Below are 15,445 nucleotides of genomic sequence, written 5' to 3' on the forward strand. Positions count from 1 at the left end.
AGGAGGAAGAAGAAAATAAGAATCACGGCGACGTGAAGAGAGGAACAGCGTTTCGGGACGGAACCAGAGCCACGGGACCAGGTGTGCCTGACTACTGGCCACGGACTTGAACAGATAAAACCGCCCCGAGATAAACGCAGGTTCTCTTCTCGCGGCAACCCGCGCCTAGAGACGACTTGTCAGGTACTTCTTTCGAGACAGTGGTCTACCCCGTCATTGCCAGCCCGTCCTTGATGGCATCGAGCCGCTTCGTTCCATCTGCGGTGTTCTTTTGGGCAAGGATGCGATGGAAGCCCTGACATTCCCACCGGGAGAAAGGGCCCTTCTTGATAGGCATTTACCGGGGCATGTACACCTCACTCTGCTACTACAAGAGAATGGTTATGTGTGCTTTATTGGTGTCTCCATATGCCCCGTTGCCCACGATCTCCCACCATCGAGTCCGATTTGGCGCAGGCTGCCGCACAAGCCCCCATGATACCCAGGGGCGCTCTCAGGAGCCATTGAAAGAGAAACCTTGCCTGAGGAATGCCGAGTGGCTCTTTCAGATTTAGGAGGAATGATAGCTAATGTACTGTATAAGAGATCCTCAAGTCGAAATAAATCAGGCCCCTGATTTCCTTGAATTAACCACAGATCTTTGTTGACCCGCTTTGGCGATGGGCCCAAATGGGTCGGGATCAGAGAATAGCAGCACATCGCTTAATAAAACGGGGGCTTCTCTGTAATTCTACGAGGAAGTCGCACCAAATACCAGGATCTAATACATCAAATCATCGTGCCGTATCGATTGAGCAACAAAGAGAATCATTTACTGTAGCAAGTTCTACCAGTCAGACGTGCTCGGCACCCCCTGCGCGATAGATCCCAACAACATCTATGGATTGATCAGAAACATGCCCCATAGCCCAGACCGTATTGACGCCGTAGCCACCGTAAGAGCCTCCATCCCACAGACGCTCGATCACCATCGCCATGGCGCTTGGGCGCTTACGGCGGGAATCTCAGACAGGCCTTGATGCCTGAATAAAACCTTATTCCACAGGCACCAAAAGGCTACTCAATCGGGTAAGCACCCGCGGGGACTCAGAAAAAGTTGGCCGCCATTCGATCATCAACTCCAAAGTCTCTCTCCATCACCGTCGCAGATCACAAGAGCCACCCCTGGACTCAACATGCCTTCCACCTACAAGAGGGATAAGCCGTGGGACACGGATGACATCGACAAATGGAAGGTATGCTTTATCACCCCTAAAATCAACTTCGATAGAGTCGAACCCGATCGAAACTAATCTGCAAATTTGTTGCGACTAGATCGAACCCTTCCAACCCGATGACAATGTCGCCGGTAGTTTCGCTGAAGAATCCTCATTCGCCACTCTTTTCCCCAAGTACCGTGAAGTCTACCTGAAGGAAGCATGGCCCGTTGTGACAAGAGCGCTCGAGAAATTCGGTATTGCCTGCACGCTGGATTTGGTCGAGGGTAGTATGACAGTCAAGACGACCCGGAAGACGTTCGATCCTGCTGCGATCCTCAAGGCCCGTGATTTGATCAAACTGTTGTCGAGAAGTGTGCCGGTGCAACAGGTAAAACAACCCTGAATTTTGAATTCGTGGAACTTTAGATTTCAATGAATGAATCCACTAATACAATGAATCAAATAGGCCCTCAAAATCCTTGAAGACGATGTCGCATGCGACATCATCAAGATTCGCAACCAAGTCCGCAACAAAGAGCGCTTCGTCAAGCGTCGTCAACGCATTCTCGGCCCCGGTGGATCTACCCTGAAAGCCCTCGAGCTACTGACAAGCACCTACATCCTGGTTCAGGGTAACACGGTCGCCGCCATGGGCCCCTACAAGGGTCTCAAGGAAGTCCGTCGCATCATCAACGACTGCATGGCGAACATCCACCCGATCTACCACATCAAGGAGCTCATGATCAAGCGTGAACTCGCCAAGGACCCGACCCTGGCGACCGAATCCTGGGACCGCTTCCTGCCTAACTTCAAGAAGCGCACGCTGTCCAAGCGTCGCGTGCCGTTCAAGGTCACCGACAAGTCGAAGAAGGTGTACACTCCTTTCCCGCCGGCGCCGGAGAAGAGCAAGGTGGATCTCCAGATCGAGTCGGGCGAGTACTTCCTGTCCAAGGAGGCGAAGGATCGGCAGCAGAAGGAGGAGGTTATGGAGAGACAGCGGTTGAAGCGCGAAGAGAAGATGAAGGAGCGCGAGAAGGCGTTCGTGCCGCCCGAGGAGCTGGAGGCTGCCGAGAAGAAGAAAGAAAAGAAGGAGAAGAAAGAGAAGAAGAAGCGGAAGCGCGATTCCGAGGCCGCGGATGTAGATGGCGACGATGGTGCCGAGAAGAAGGAAAAGAAGAAGAAGAAGAAGTCCAAGTCGAAAGAGGATGCATCGGATGGAGAGGCGTGATGCTGCTGCTGCTGCTGCTGCTGCTGCTGCTGCTGTTGTTGCAACCTCTACCATTTGACCTTGGTATCTTCTGTCGGTCTCTGTTTTCTTTCCTTTGCTTCGGTTATCACCCTTCGTATACTACGTTCGATATTCAAGGCGCTTAGGCATAGCATGGGCTGGAGTTTTCTTTCTTTTATTCGTCTCACTGATGTGCCCCTGCTATTATCGGGAGGGGATAAAAAAAAGCCTGTATTGAGTGGGATTGGTCATGTATAACTTACTTGGTTGAGAGCTATTAGTCTTTCCAACTGACTTTTATTCGATATGCTACGAGAATTAAATACTAGATATGATTGTTTTATAGTCACTCGTATAGTTCTCTATACGCATATCTACCAGTATTTATGGACAAACGATAAACAGCCTCCCCACCAATAGTAAGTAATTTGGAAAATCTACACCCCGGGAACCAATCTACCTACCCAACTTCTCTATCTTCCCTGATAGACAAAGTAGTATTCACGCCTCTACCACATCCCCATCCACCCCTCCCTTCTCCTTCAAAAATACCCTCTGCTCCTCCCTACTCACCCGCAAATCCAAAAAGACGACCAGGAACCCAAAGCTAGCCACACTCAACGCAAAGAGGAAATAGAACGGCATGGAGCTATTCTTTGACGGCGAGGCATCGATAATAGCGCTTGAGACGAGCGGTCCAATAAACGAGGACGTCTTGCCCACGATACTGAATAGACTGAAGAAGAGGAACTCGTGGCCGCGAGGTGTCACTTCGGATATCATTATCTGGGAGTAACTGTACCAGGGGCAGACGAAGAGGCCGTAGTAGGCTTGGTAGAGCTGTTATTTTTATCATATTGTGATGTGTTAGTGGGTAGTTGCTTGGCTTGGCTTGGCTTGGTTTAATTACTCGGGGTATAGATTGTAATAAAGATGAAGGTAAGGGGGAGGGGGACTCACCCAGACTTCCCAGAGGTGATGGAAGCCGAAGTTTTGGGTCCAGATGCCTATCATGCCCCAGCCGTCGAGGAGGATGATGGCGATGGCTATGAGGTTGAACATGGTTTTGGTGCTGAGGTCGAATCGTTTTTGGGCGTACCAGAAGGCGTAAATGCCGATGGCCTGTTTGGGGGGATAGTTAGGGTAGGTAGGTAGATAGGGAGGAAGAAAGGAAGAGTTACCTGAGCTGCGATGCCGACTAGAAGGAGATAGGTCAATTGGAGTGTGTTGTAAGAAACAATGCTGTTTTGTAGGGTGGAAATGACAGTCACTGTTGTGTTGAGGGAGTCTCCGAGGAGGAAGTAGCCTGTAGTATGTCTGTATGTCAACGGTCTATACTGAATACGACAGGTGCAACGATTACATACCAATGAGATATATGACGCTCTGTTTCAACTTCCACACCTGTCTCGCCGCATGAATGAGCTGCTTCAGACCAGCAACAACAATATTGCTCCCCTGGGGATCCTGTCCTGGGCGTCTCTTCTCCAGAACGAACCACGGTAACGAGACGAGAAGCCAAACGCCACTAGCAAAGGCAATAAGGACACTTAGTCCCCAGTTATTATTCCTCTCGCTAGCATCAACATCCAATGCGAACATGATTCCCACAATAACAGCCAGCACGAACAGCTCTCCAACCGATTGCACATAAAAAGCAATGTTTGCGAGCTGACTGCGCTTCATCGTGTCGGCATGGTCATACTCATCTCTAGAGATACTTCCAGCAACATATTGCTCTGCGACCTCCTTCATCTCCTTGGTGTTCCGAGCGAGGCCCGGAAACGCTGCCGTCCAAAAAGTCAGCGTAGTCTGGTAGGCGATCAGCCCGACGATATATAGTCCGACTCCGACGTGCCATTTGTCTGCTTCGTGCACACCTAACCAACCGAAGCCGATGGCATATGCGACCACCGAGAGTACGATCAGGATATTGGGTCGCCAGTTGCCAAAGTCTGCGAAACTGCCGATGATCAAGAAGACCACGACCTGGATGGCGAAAGAGATTCCATTGCTCAGCAGGACGATGCTGTCTATGGATCGTTGCTTTCCGGCGAAGTAAAGGGTGCCTTGATCCCCTGCGGCCTGGGAAAGGAGATTCTGACAGGCAGTGGGAGCAAAGTCGGTAATTGCTGTTAGCAATTTTTTTGGCCTGTGAAGGGAAGATGATGGGCTTACTGAATAGTGACAGGCCATTGTTGCCTATGTAGTAACTGATAGCTGTTGTTTAGTACCAATTACACAGAATATTATCTATAACGCACGCATAATAAGCCCAGATCTCCCATCTGGTAGTGCGATAGTTGTCGTCGATCTGGTCAGGGGCGACTCGTTGCTCGACATCCTTGTCCTGGCCCAGTTCTTGCACCACGCTCAATTCTGCTGGTTTCTGTTCATCACGAGGAGGCGGATGGATGGAGGAAGAGGTAAAAGAAGTCATTGTCAGGGCCGATTGACACATTCCCCCTCTCACACACTGAATTTGGGATTGAATGCAAAATTGCAAGAATCCTGGAATGTAGCGGGGATTGACCCCGCGCGCGATTCCTCAAAGGAACCAGTAAAGCGAGGCAGATAAGAAGCCGATAAGACGATCACTCCCAAAGCGGCCATGAAGGCATTCCGAACTAGTAGTAGCTGAGTCATTCTCCAGGATTGGGTGTGTAGTCTAACTATTCAGTTATATCAAGATGCTTAGGCGGATGGTAATCTATTTTGACACATAGCTTTCAGTGTCTATCTAGAAGCAAAGAGATAGTAGTAATATTATATACACGCGAGATGCGTTCTACAGAACTAGTAGTATGGTAGCCAGGCTCACAGCTTGGCTTGCCCGCTTTCTATGGATGCCCAGCCTTGTTCGTCGAGTTTCTGGTAGACTGTCCCATTCAGCCAGTACAGCTTATCACCATCCCAATCCGTCCGAGGGTCCCAACCCTTCTTGGTCAATGCTCCCTTGGCTTGTTTGAAGGTGACTCCCGTTTCCACCCTGGAAGAGGTTGGTTAGCAAAGACAAACAAAGTTCCCATAGAAGACAAGCAATACTTACTTTTCGGTGAGTCGGACAAGGCGTGGGAACGCATAAGATGGCACACCCTTCTTCTTCAAGTCCGAGTAAAGTCTGGCCATGAGAGTTTCCTCAGTTGCGGGAGAGGGATCCTCCAAAGTGATACCAGCTGCGCCAGCTTGACCATCATACCTAGACATTCATTGTCAGCATCCTATCACATTGTGTCTTTCATGATAGGGGCAGAATCCTGGTATCATACCCGTTCAGCTTCACGCCATAAACAACTGCATCATGGACGGAGGGTATCCGACAGATGTGATCTCTGATTTCACCAGCGCTGACATTCTCTCCCTTCCAACGGAACGTATCACCCACACGGTCCTGGAACCGGACCCAGCCATCGTGATCCCTCACAACCAAGTCACCAGTGCGCTGAAACAGGTCGCCCTTCTGGAATACATCCCGCAAAAGCTTCTTCTCAGTCGCGTCCTCGTTGTGCAAGTACTCGGTCAGCAAGCCTCGGCTCTTAACTCGACCAATTGCCTCTCCCTCTTCACCAAGTTTGGCTGGCACACAGAACCCCGTCTTGGGATCGCGGTAAGGCATTTCCGTCTCGGTATCGTACTTGACTATGAACGTATCGTCCTCGAACCTGCGCTTGATGGGACCAGAGAATCCCACCTTGCCAGCACCCCATGCACCTACGCCCCAGTTATCAAACTTTGCCACGCCTTCCGTTGACCGATAGAACTCGCGAATCTCAGGGATTCCAAATCGTTGGCGGAAGCGCTCCCAGATTTCTCCACGCAATCCGTTGCCGCTCGCGACAATGCATTTATGATCACGATCATAGGGAGAAGGGGGTGTCGACAACAGGTATCTGCAGAGCTCGCCAATGTATAAGATGCGTGTGGCTTTCGAATCATGAACGTCCTTCCAAAACTGGGAAGCGGAAAACTTCCGCCGAAGGCATAGGGTGCCTGCATTTCCAACTGAATAGCAGAGACCGGTAAAGAAGGCCGTGCCATGGAAAAGTGGGAGAGGCGAGTATGTGCGTAGGGGGTAGTACTTAGAGCGGTCATCGAGATCGGTAGTGTTAGGGTTAGACGTGACCAGAACCATCATGTTGCGGATGGCACACGCCTTGGGCTTTCCCGTCGTCCCCGAGGTGTAAATCAGTGCACACAAGTCGCTTATAGATCTCTTAGCGGCGGTTGTCGCCGAGGGGGAGTACTGTTGTAAATCCGACGGCGTAGTCACTTGGACTTCTCCTGCAGAGCTGCTGTCAAAAGAACCTAAGTTCAAAGCCAAATGAGGCAGTTCAGAACACACGAATTGCGATAGGTCGGGTGTTGAGACAATGAACTTGCTTCCGGAAACGTTGAGGCAATGGGTGAAAGTATCATCTATCCGAAGCGATGTCAGTAAGTGATTGTCTTTGAGTTCTGTACACCAGGGGTTGTCTTAGCTCCATACCGCGCAGATTAGTGTTGATGAGAGCAGCAACAGCTCCCAGCTTTGAAAGAGCATAGATCGTCACCACCATTTCCGGAGAATTCGTGGTGAAAACCCCCACAAAATCCCCAGCATGGATATCCTTCGCCTGAAGCAAAGACGCAAACCGATCAGCAACTATAGGCGAATGTTAGTTCAAGAAGTGCGCGAGTCGGTATCCGGAGCTCACATACGGTCTTTCAGCTGACTATAAGTCCATGTCTTGTGTTCAAACCACAGGGCCTCGGCTGCACCCTGTCCTTCAACTTCCACCACTCGTTCTAGCATCTTATAGACCGTGGTGGTATCGCCCAGTTGGGCAATCCGCTGGCCCAGGCGATTTGCCCATGATCGTTCTTTGTAGAGCAAGGAGAGATCAGTTGAGATAGAGAATTTGGCGTTGATATATGCCCCTGCAGCGGCTGTGAGAGCCGATGCAATTGCTATAGAGGGGCCACTTATTTCGGAGAAGTACTCCATCTGGAAGATGATGCTGTGGTAATATCTGTATGGGAGGGAATACTGGTTACAAAAGAAAGGAATGAGCTTCCTATTGATGTCTCGCACTCAATTGCTTAGAAGGATTTGAGTCAATTGAGGGTAGGTAGCAAATTCGGACGTTCAACCCCGCATCAGGAACAGATTGCAATAATCAAGAGATAGCTCTGGCTCCGCTCTGATATGGGGAAGCGGGCAGATATAGGAACAGAATTGTGTCACGAAAATCCATGCGCTCGGAATCTGGGGTCGGGATATGAGCCACCGAAAGCTGCCGTCCAGTGGTGGGGATTACTAGTGTTAACTATGAAACTACAACTAGTCTATTGGTATGTAAGCACGCCTGGAGACGAAACAAGCAGCGGCAAAAGAATGTTGAACTGGCTCCCGAGAGATGGAATACGAAGCGTCAATTGGAGGGCGTCTTTCCTACGCCTCCGTAAGTCCGCAAAGATAACGCGAGAGCGCAGGACCCCGAGCCGGATTGATTCCCTTGCGTCCTGCAATGCGGTTTTGATACATCCTTTGCGTCCGACCACCTTCATGTCTTTAAGTAGAAATACTACAGCCAGCATGGAGTGCAACCCCGAAAGTCCACCTCATATCAGGCATTCGAATGTGAACTGACCTTTGATAACTAACTCGGGACATGGATATGCTTCTCTCTCTCTATCACTGCGAGTCTTCAGCAAATCCGGGGGGAAAGGCAATTCTGGACGCCAAATCGGCCCGTCACCGACCCACTCGGTTAATCGATGGTATTGACGCTGTATGGGAGACTATCCCACCGGAGGCAGAGTGTGGCCAACTTCCCGCAATACGTGCTCGTTCTGGGAAAAGGACCGACAACCGAGGCGCCTAGGGTGACGGTATCATACCGTCGTGTAACCAAAAGGCGGCATTTCTCTCGGCTGCAATTCAGCCTGATCTGCACACGTTTGGTACCGAGAGTCCGAGACAAGTTTCGGCTCGGTGGCTTTTGGCCAGTAATTTACTGTATTGTTTAACCTTGGGTTTCTGGGAGCCGCGGTTGTTCTTCTGATTCCCATGTTTGCCCCAGGTTAATAATGGTTGTCTCTGAGATGCGTGGAGTATAGCTCCTCCCTCTTTTTTACTTATTCCTTATAAGCTTCCCCGTCTCTGAAATTTCAAGAGGAGGTGCTCCATTTCCAGAAGCATATCTCTATATTAGTATCCACACGAAGAGAGAGAAGAAGCAGCTTAGACCATGTCTTCCGCACAGCAACGATTGACCTCGATCGCAAACCAGCTTTCGGGCCCCGGTGCGACGTCTGGAAAGCAGAGGATCTTGTCTAAGAACCCTGACGACATTGTATGGCAACAGTTTCCTGATCCTATTCCTTGGAATAATAGTAACTGACATGTGGCAGGTGATTACCCTGGCTGTTCGGACCCCGCTCACAAAAGCCAGAAAGGGCGGGTTGAAGGACACAAGTCTTGACGATCTTCTTATCTCGTTGCTGACGGTATTGTCATTTCACCCTCTTCAGCGCCCACTGTTCTCCGTCTCATATAACCTCTAGTCCATTCGCGAAAAATCAAACCTTGACCCCAACCTTGTCGAAGATGTTTGCGTTGGAAATGTGCTGTGTCCCGGTGGAGCTTACGTCGCCCGTTCAGCTGTGCTAGCCGCAGGATTTCCGGTCACAGCTGCCGCTTCAGTCGCCAATCGATTCTGTTCCTCCGGTTTACTTGCCATCCAGAATATCGCCAACCAGATCATGGCTGGCTCCATTGATGTTGGTGTGGCCGTTGGGGCTGAGAGCATGAGCACCAACGCCGACGGTGGTTCTCCTGAAATGTCATCCAAGATCATGAACCACCCTATCGCCTCGCAGAATGTTCAGCCTATGGGACAGACATCCGAAAACGTTGCCTCGCAATTCAACATTACCCGTGAAATGCATGACCGGTTTGCCGCGAACAGCTACCAAAAAGCCGAGCATGCCCAGAAGGCTGGATGGTTTGACGACGAGATTGTCCCCGTGAAGACAATATTCAAAGACCCCAAGACGGGCGAGACGAAAGAGATTGTCGTCGATCGTGACGACGGTATCCGTTACGGCACCACAGCTGAGTCCTTGGGCAAAATTCGCTCTGCATTCCCTCAGTGGAAGCCTAGCGCTACTACGGGCGGTAATGCCAGTCAAATTACCGATGGTGCTGCCGGTCTCATCCTTATGAAGCGATCTCGCGCCCAAGAGCTCGGTCAACCCATTGTGGCCAAGTTCTGCGGTGCTACTGTTGCAGGCTTGGAACCTAGGATCATGGGCATTGGCCCATCGATCGCCATTCCCAAGATTCTTTCCAAGTTCGGTCTGAGCAAGGAAGATATCGACATCTTTGAAATCAACGAGGCATTTGCCTCAATGGTAAGCGTTAACGCTCCTTGAGATCATAGAAACTTGCTAATTTTGGGATAGGGAACGTATTGTGTCCAGAAGTTAGGCTTGGATGAAGCCAAAGTCAACCCCCGTGGCGGTGCCATGTAAGTTATGAACCATCGGATCCAAGCAACATGATGCTGACGATTTATAGTGCATTCGGCCACCCTCTGGGATGCACAGGAGCGCGTCAGGTGGTGACAGCCCTCTCGGAGCTGCGCCGACAGGACAGGAGGGTCGCAGTAACCTCGATGTGTGTCGGAACGGTAAGAACTCCTATTAGATCTGTGCACTCTGCAGATACAGAATTCCGGGCTAACGGTTTCTTTCTAGGGAATGGGAATGGCTGGTATCTTCGTCTCTGAGCATTGAGCGTTATGTGATATTGATATTATACCTTGTAAATATTAGCCTTTACAATGACTTTGACTTTCCTACTTGGAAGCTGAATTGGCCAAAACCGAGTGTGATTGCGGTGTAGTAGCTTTGTGGGTTAAAGAGAGGAACCTACCACTTGCTTCTAAATGTAGCGGTTATCGATCAATAACGGCTGCACTTCATCCGGGGCGGTGGGTCATCCCCATTCCATGAGGCTTCGGACTCCATAACTTTAGTGAGACGGGTAAGGAATCCGTAGGGCCCATCAAAAGACGGCGAGCTCACGGAAAGGAAGGACACACAACCAAAGTACAGACCTTCGGCATGCAAGCTCTTGTGTTTTCTCCATGGTATGTTTGAGATGAGAACCCATGGTATCTGATGATCTAGGACGAATGTTCCCTAGTGCCAAAAGTGAGGTCAGGCGCTAGCCCATCACGTGCATTCCCAATGCGTCCGTCGTCATCGGCGGCTGCCAAGACAGGCACCGCCGTCCCATGACACCGCTCTTCATCCTCTCTCTTGCCTCGTCTGGTTTCTCTTATCTGTACCTCTTGTGATTCCAGTTCGTCAATACTCTCGGATATACACTGTATTGGCTTAAATAGTCCTTCGCTACCACTTGATTCTTATACGCCAACGGAAATTGCTGCTTTGCGACCCTTTGCGACCATGAAGCTCTTATCAACCGCCGCTACACTCCTCCTCTGCGTTGCCCCCTTCTCTGCTACCGCCCGGTCTTTGGACTTCTTCAACTCCCAAACCCCCATCAAGGCAGAGAACCAGGCTGTGGAAGGCGATAACCCTCTCGTATACTGCAATGATCCTTCGAACTATATCTTGCAAATAGAGCGTGTTGACCTGACGCCTAACCCTCCTCTGCCGTACGCTCCATTCAGCCTGCCTTCCCTGAACATGATTGCTTACTGATCGCTCTATAGTGGAAAGACTCTCATCATCCAAGCTACGGGTACCTTGAATGAGAGAATTGAAGAGGGTGCTTATGTAAATTTGGAAGTCAAATATGGTCTGATTACTCTGGTCAAACAGACGGCCGACCTGTGCGAGCAGATCGTCAATGTTGACCTCGAATGTCCGCTGGAGAAGGGCAGGATGTCCTTGACTAAACAAGTTGAACTGCCCAGACAGATCCCTCCGGTACGTGGCTTCCTATGGTACACAGCTATCGATGTCGAGATTAACCAAGTCATAATCAATCAACAGGGCAGATACACTGTGCACGCCGACGTTTACACCAAAGACGATAAGCATGTTACCTGCCTTGAGGCGCACAACATCGAGTTCAAGACGGGCTTTATCTGAAAGCTGACTCGGTGCTCCCGAGCACATGGCCGCGATGCCTAGTCTGCGTTGTTCATGCTGCATGTCCTTGCGTTCCATCGCGTATAACGAGCTGACGTTACACTTGCATGTTGTCGTTCTGTTTCCCCGCTTTCCTCAACTCAAGCCTCCCTTCATCCTCAAGCCTCATTGTGACATGCCAATATTTACGAAAGCCATGTCACGCTCTGCGATTGTTGCTGTAACCTTTCGTTGCGCTACGTCTTCACGGTGTTCGGGGTCTTGGTTTAGTGCCACATATTGTAGCCCACATATTGTAGCCCATTCTTATCACTCTTTTCATAATTCGTGTCTTTCATTCACTGACATTAATCTGCATCTGTACTAAAATGCATCTGGAATATTGATCCCATTGACAGCATAGCCTAATAAATATGTGCTAGTACATGGCCGGCTTAGTGACTGGCTTAGCGAACAACTGCTCAGAATGGTTTCATAAACCTGAGTGAGTTATTCATGCATGAATGATTTAATTGGGTATCTTCCCCTCCACCTTCGAGCTAACTCTTGTGTATACTTCGCGAAATGGTGAACAAGAGACAATGAGATAACACCACCAAATGGTAATACATATGAAACCTCAGAAAATAACAGCGCGCTACCTCTACTCTCCAAAGAGTCGCCGCACCCGCTTGAGTACACTGTCCTTTTCGGGGTCGTATGGGTGGTCCTTGCTCGGGATCTCGAGAACAGCAGGGAACGCCTCGGCGTAGGAATCGACGCTGTGCCGAATACGCTCTGCGATCTGTATTCAATCATCAGCGACCGTTCTTATACCCTCAAGCAATAGTATGATTCTCAAGCGTTGCAGGCTAGGGACACTGCGCGAATGTACTCAGACACATACATGCTGGTTGATAAGAACAATGGCGATATCTTTTCTCTCCTGAGTGAAATTCTGGAATGCTTTCTCGATCGTGGCGGTCTCGGTTTTCGAGTCTACTACAAGAAAGTTTCGCTGGGCGTCCGCGCCATCGGTGACGTGCTGAATGTATCATATTAGTTGTGGTCGCATGTTTGCCGTTATCTGGCTGCCGTGGTTTTAGGATACGTACACCGACACCGGCAAGGAGGAGGCCTGTTACGGAGCTGGAAATTAACCGTCAGCGGAGATGTCTCTCTCATGAGTTAGTAAAGGGGTGGCTTACTCTTCATCCCCGATGACCGCAAGGAACTGCCGGTCCTAGATGTGGTGTATATGGTTAGTGATTGCTGGCAATGAAGAGGAGGGGAAACCTCCGGATATTACCTTGTATGATACGGCCGGAGCCGCCATGGTTATGAGGATAGGGAGGAAACGAGCGTAATAAGAGTAAACTGCTTATATATTGGCGAATCTCTGCGGCTAAAGGTAGCTCGCGTCGCTCTCAGCCGAATACAAGAAGGTAAAGCTGTTCCTGGCGAGTCTGGCATCCCGACTCTCTTGCGGGAGACGTCGTCATAACGGCGCCGGTGTCGCTTATCTAAGCCGGGGTCGCGCTCCACCCTTTGTTATTGTGAAGCGGAAAGGGAAAAGTTCGGCTTCATACTATCACACTCACCAAAGGTTGGTCTCATTATCCTCTGTTTCTTCGTGCTGTATCTGCGGGCTATGGAGCTGACACCTGAACTCTGATTGTCTAGCATTCCGCGTCGCCATTATCACCATGCCCCGGCTTGTCCGCCGCCGACCGTTGACGGAGCGCATCAAGTCCTACTTGAATCCTCTGGACTTTTTATTGTGGCTGTCGGAGGAGATCGATACTCATGACTGGGACCAGTTTGAGAAGAACTGGGCGCTTCCTCTGGGGATAGCTCTGAATGTGGTCTTCTTGATCGCCAGGGCTAATAGTCAATCGTACGGCAGTCAAGCCATAGATGATGTCTTTGGCGACGATGGAAGCACTCCATGGCTAAGTTGGTTTGTATGTGACGCCTAAGCGACTTCGGGTTTGCCTTGAATATACTGTTCTATGTGCTGCATCGCTAACGTAGCAGGTGATAGTCTTCCTTCATCGTCCACCTTCTTACCACTTTTACCGCATTCAACGCCTTCTATACCTTCTACCGGAAGCGACATTATCGCATGTTTGAAGCATCCATCGATCAGGCTCCTGCAACACCATCCGCTCACCGAGTCCGCGTGAATTCGACTCCCGTTAGCGCTTCGCCACTGAAATATCTGGCGGATACCATTGCCAGATCGGCCCAGTCGAGAGCTCACCCAGACGCACAGCGAGATGTATGGGAACTTGCCGTCTGGGACCCTCTACCTATTTGCATTCGATTGTTCTGCCTCTTCAGTCCTGGACATGTATTAGTATACTGGGTGTTCCTGCCTACTCAATTATCCGATCCTCGACCAAGTGTGACCATCGTGACCACCATCTTCATAGCGGCATTACTATCGGTACAGATGACGTTCCTTTCCTCGTCCTATACCCAGCAAGCCAAGGACTCTATGGTAGTTCATAAGGAAGTGCTTCGTGAATATGATACCAAATACGTTCACCCTCGTACTCAGCCTCTGATGAGAGATGTGGCCACTCAATTCTCCGAGTCCGACTCCGATGTTAAGCAGAATAAGGTTGATACCTTTACGCCCACTGTCGTGCTTAATAGAGGGTTCAGGACAAGTCCGAATCCCAACTATGTCAGCCATGTGGACCCCGAGGGCCGGTCTTCTGCACGCCAGTCCTTTGCAGCGACCCCTACTGGAGTATCTCATCGTGCAGCCGCGTTACAGACCCCAAGTCATCTGCGAGATGCTTCTCCTATTGTGCGAAGCTCTGTCTCGGCAATTCGCCAGCCTCAATTCCGGCAAACACCGACGACTGCGGGTGATGGTGGAAGCCTTGGCATTTACTCGCATGCCAATTCGCCTTTGAAGAAGTCTACACCAGCCAACCTCGAACGTCGTCTTCAGAGCAATGGTGACTTCTTCTACAAAGAACGAGGGACGAGTGCAATGAGAAGGCCTTCTAGTCCACTCAAAAGGAGCAATGTCCCTGCAGGCAGTCCGTTAACTCCGGGGCCCAGACGGAGTCAAGTGGACGCACGTCGCGACAGTGGACGGTTTTGATCTGGTTAATTTTGATTAAGGCGTCATGCGCCATTCATAACAGTAGCATGGAAGGAGTCACTCTCATGTATAGTATGCTATAACATCATATCGGCGTTGTCATCAGGTCATCATTGAGACCCGGTACCTCTTGTGACCGTGGATCACCTTTGGAGCATCAGGTGCGGCGTTAAACCATCCAAGCTTTTCGATCCTTGTTTCTCATTAAAAGCTTCTTCATTGTCTTTTGAATTCCCGCTCATCCTTGTGCGACCGTCTCGAATTTCCCCCGGAAACAATGGGTGCCCGGATTTAATTAAGAATGTAGGCTGGGGTCTACTGATGGCCGATAGTGATCCAGCCGCTGAGCAACATGCTCAATGCGAGACTGTACGACTTCAATCTAAGAGAGTTGAGTTCCGCATTCAAGTCACTTATACATCGGCGCGGCCATGACCTTCTTAAACGATATACCTTATCTTGCCGGCAGCACCTGACTAGTCGCTTCTTATGATTGCGCCTTCAGGTTCGGAATCCTATGGCCTTCGCTATTTCCACGTCAGGAATTCTCCGGTGATAAAAGGAAGCGGCGAGTTCAGCTGTGCGATGCTTGCAGTTTCCATGCCGAACTATGTCACAGGTCCAGGCCTACATTCCATGATGACCTCTACCCGCCCGTTGCTACATTCCTGATAGTGGCGAGCCCTGAAGCACGATACATTCCAGTCCTTATCATTACATACATTATCCCTACTCTACCACGCGGAACGCGCCCAGCGATGGGGTTGCCCTGCCAGCTTTCTTTCCAGACCCCTGTCGCGTTCCGATGAG

The 15,445-nt window shown here is 50.2% G+C and overlaps 7 protein-coding genes across 7 annotated transcripts; 4 read left to right on the forward strand and 3 right to left on the reverse strand.

The window, feature by feature from the left end:
• Nucleotides 1-1,175: 1,175 nt before the first annotated feature.
• ASPBRDRAFT_115702 (uncharacterized protein) lies at nt 1,176-2,427 on the forward strand (the record flags this gene model as incomplete). The annotated part of the gene is made up of 3 exons (XM_067616922.1): nt 1,176-1,235; nt 1,315-1,587; nt 1,666-2,427. 3 exons carry the CDS (start codon nt 1,176-1,178, stop codon nt 2,425-2,427), a joined length of 1,095 nt encoding a protein of 364 aa, XP_067483670.1.
• Nucleotides 2,428-2,928: 501 nt separating this feature from the next.
• On the reverse strand, nt 2,929-4,867 carry ASPBRDRAFT_52035 (MFS transporter; the record flags this gene model as incomplete). Its single annotated transcript, XM_067626834.1, has 6 exons — nt 2,929-3,267; nt 3,388-3,549; nt 3,609-3,733; nt 3,795-4,559; nt 4,606-4,640; nt 4,692-4,867. The coding sequence occupies 6 exons, from the start codon at nt 4,865-4,867 to the stop codon at nt 2,929-2,931; spliced, it is 1,602 nt and encodes a 533-aa protein (XP_067483671.1).
• A 377-nt stretch (nt 4,868-5,244) lies between these two features.
• Nucleotides 5,245-7,411, reverse strand: ASPBRDRAFT_52036 (putative bifunctional fatty acid transporter/acyl-CoA synthetase (FAT1); the record flags this gene model as incomplete). The annotated part of the gene is made up of 5 exons (XM_067626835.1): nt 5,245-5,416; nt 5,477-5,626; nt 5,697-6,843; nt 6,914-7,069; nt 7,126-7,411. 5 exons carry the CDS (start codon nt 7,409-7,411, stop codon nt 5,245-5,247), a joined length of 1,911 nt encoding a protein of 636 aa, XP_067483672.1.
• A 1,246-nt stretch (nt 7,412-8,657) lies between these two features.
• ASPBRDRAFT_192567 (putative peroxisomal 3-ketoacyl-coA thiolase (Kat1)) lies at nt 8,658-10,206 on the forward strand (the record flags this gene model as incomplete). Its single annotated transcript, XM_067620497.1, has 6 exons — nt 8,658-8,762; nt 8,821-8,916; nt 8,974-9,822; nt 9,874-9,938; nt 9,989-10,100; nt 10,168-10,206. 6 exons carry the CDS (start codon nt 8,658-8,660, stop codon nt 10,204-10,206), a joined length of 1,266 nt encoding a protein of 421 aa, XP_067483673.1.
• A 461-nt stretch (nt 10,207-10,667) lies between these two features.
• Nucleotides 10,668-11,780, forward strand: ASPBRDRAFT_408894 (ML domain-containing protein). The gene is made up of 2 exons (XM_067624446.1): nt 10,668-11,096; nt 11,154-11,780. Exons 1-2 carry the CDS (start codon nt 10,885-10,887, stop codon nt 11,533-11,535), a joined length of 594 nt encoding a protein of 197 aa, XP_067483674.1. The 5' UTR covers nt 10,668-10,884; the 3' UTR covers nt 11,536-11,780.
• A 398-nt stretch (nt 11,781-12,178) lies between these two features.
• ASPBRDRAFT_116798 (H(+)-transporting V1 sector ATPase subunit F) lies at nt 12,179-12,850 on the reverse strand (the record flags this gene model as incomplete). Its single annotated transcript, XM_067617016.1, has 5 exons — nt 12,179-12,319; nt 12,422-12,559; nt 12,630-12,663; nt 12,723-12,757; nt 12,824-12,850. The coding sequence occupies 5 exons, from the start codon at nt 12,848-12,850 to the stop codon at nt 12,179-12,181; spliced, it is 375 nt and encodes a 124-aa protein (XP_067483675.1).
• A 370-nt stretch (nt 12,851-13,220) lies between these two features.
• On the forward strand, nt 13,221-14,635 carry ASPBRDRAFT_26889 (Nur1/Mug154 family protein; the record flags this gene model as incomplete). The annotated part of the gene is made up of 2 exons (XM_067622312.1): nt 13,221-13,478; nt 13,559-14,635. The coding sequence occupies 2 exons, from the start codon at nt 13,221-13,223 to the stop codon at nt 14,633-14,635; spliced, it is 1,335 nt and encodes a 444-aa protein (XP_067483676.1).
• Between the last annotated feature and the right edge of the window lie 810 nt (nt 14,636-15,445).

Source organism: Aspergillus brasiliensis (assembly GCF_001889945.1).
Source record: "Aspergillus brasiliensis CBS 101740 unplaced genomic scaffold ASPBRscaffold_2, whole genome shotgun sequence".
Taxonomy (NCBI): domain Eukaryota; kingdom Fungi; phylum Ascomycota; class Eurotiomycetes; order Eurotiales; family Aspergillaceae; genus Aspergillus; species Aspergillus brasiliensis.

Coding starts and splice junctions, on each gene's coding strand:
- ASPBRDRAFT_408894 (XM_067624446.1), top strand. CDS start 10,885: ATGAAGCTCTTATCAACCGCCGCTACACTCCTCCTCTGCGTTGCCCCC. Junction 11,097..11,153: donor ACGCCTAACCCTCCTCTGCC/GTACGCTCCATT, acceptor ATCGCTCTATAG/TGGAAAGACTCTCATCATCC.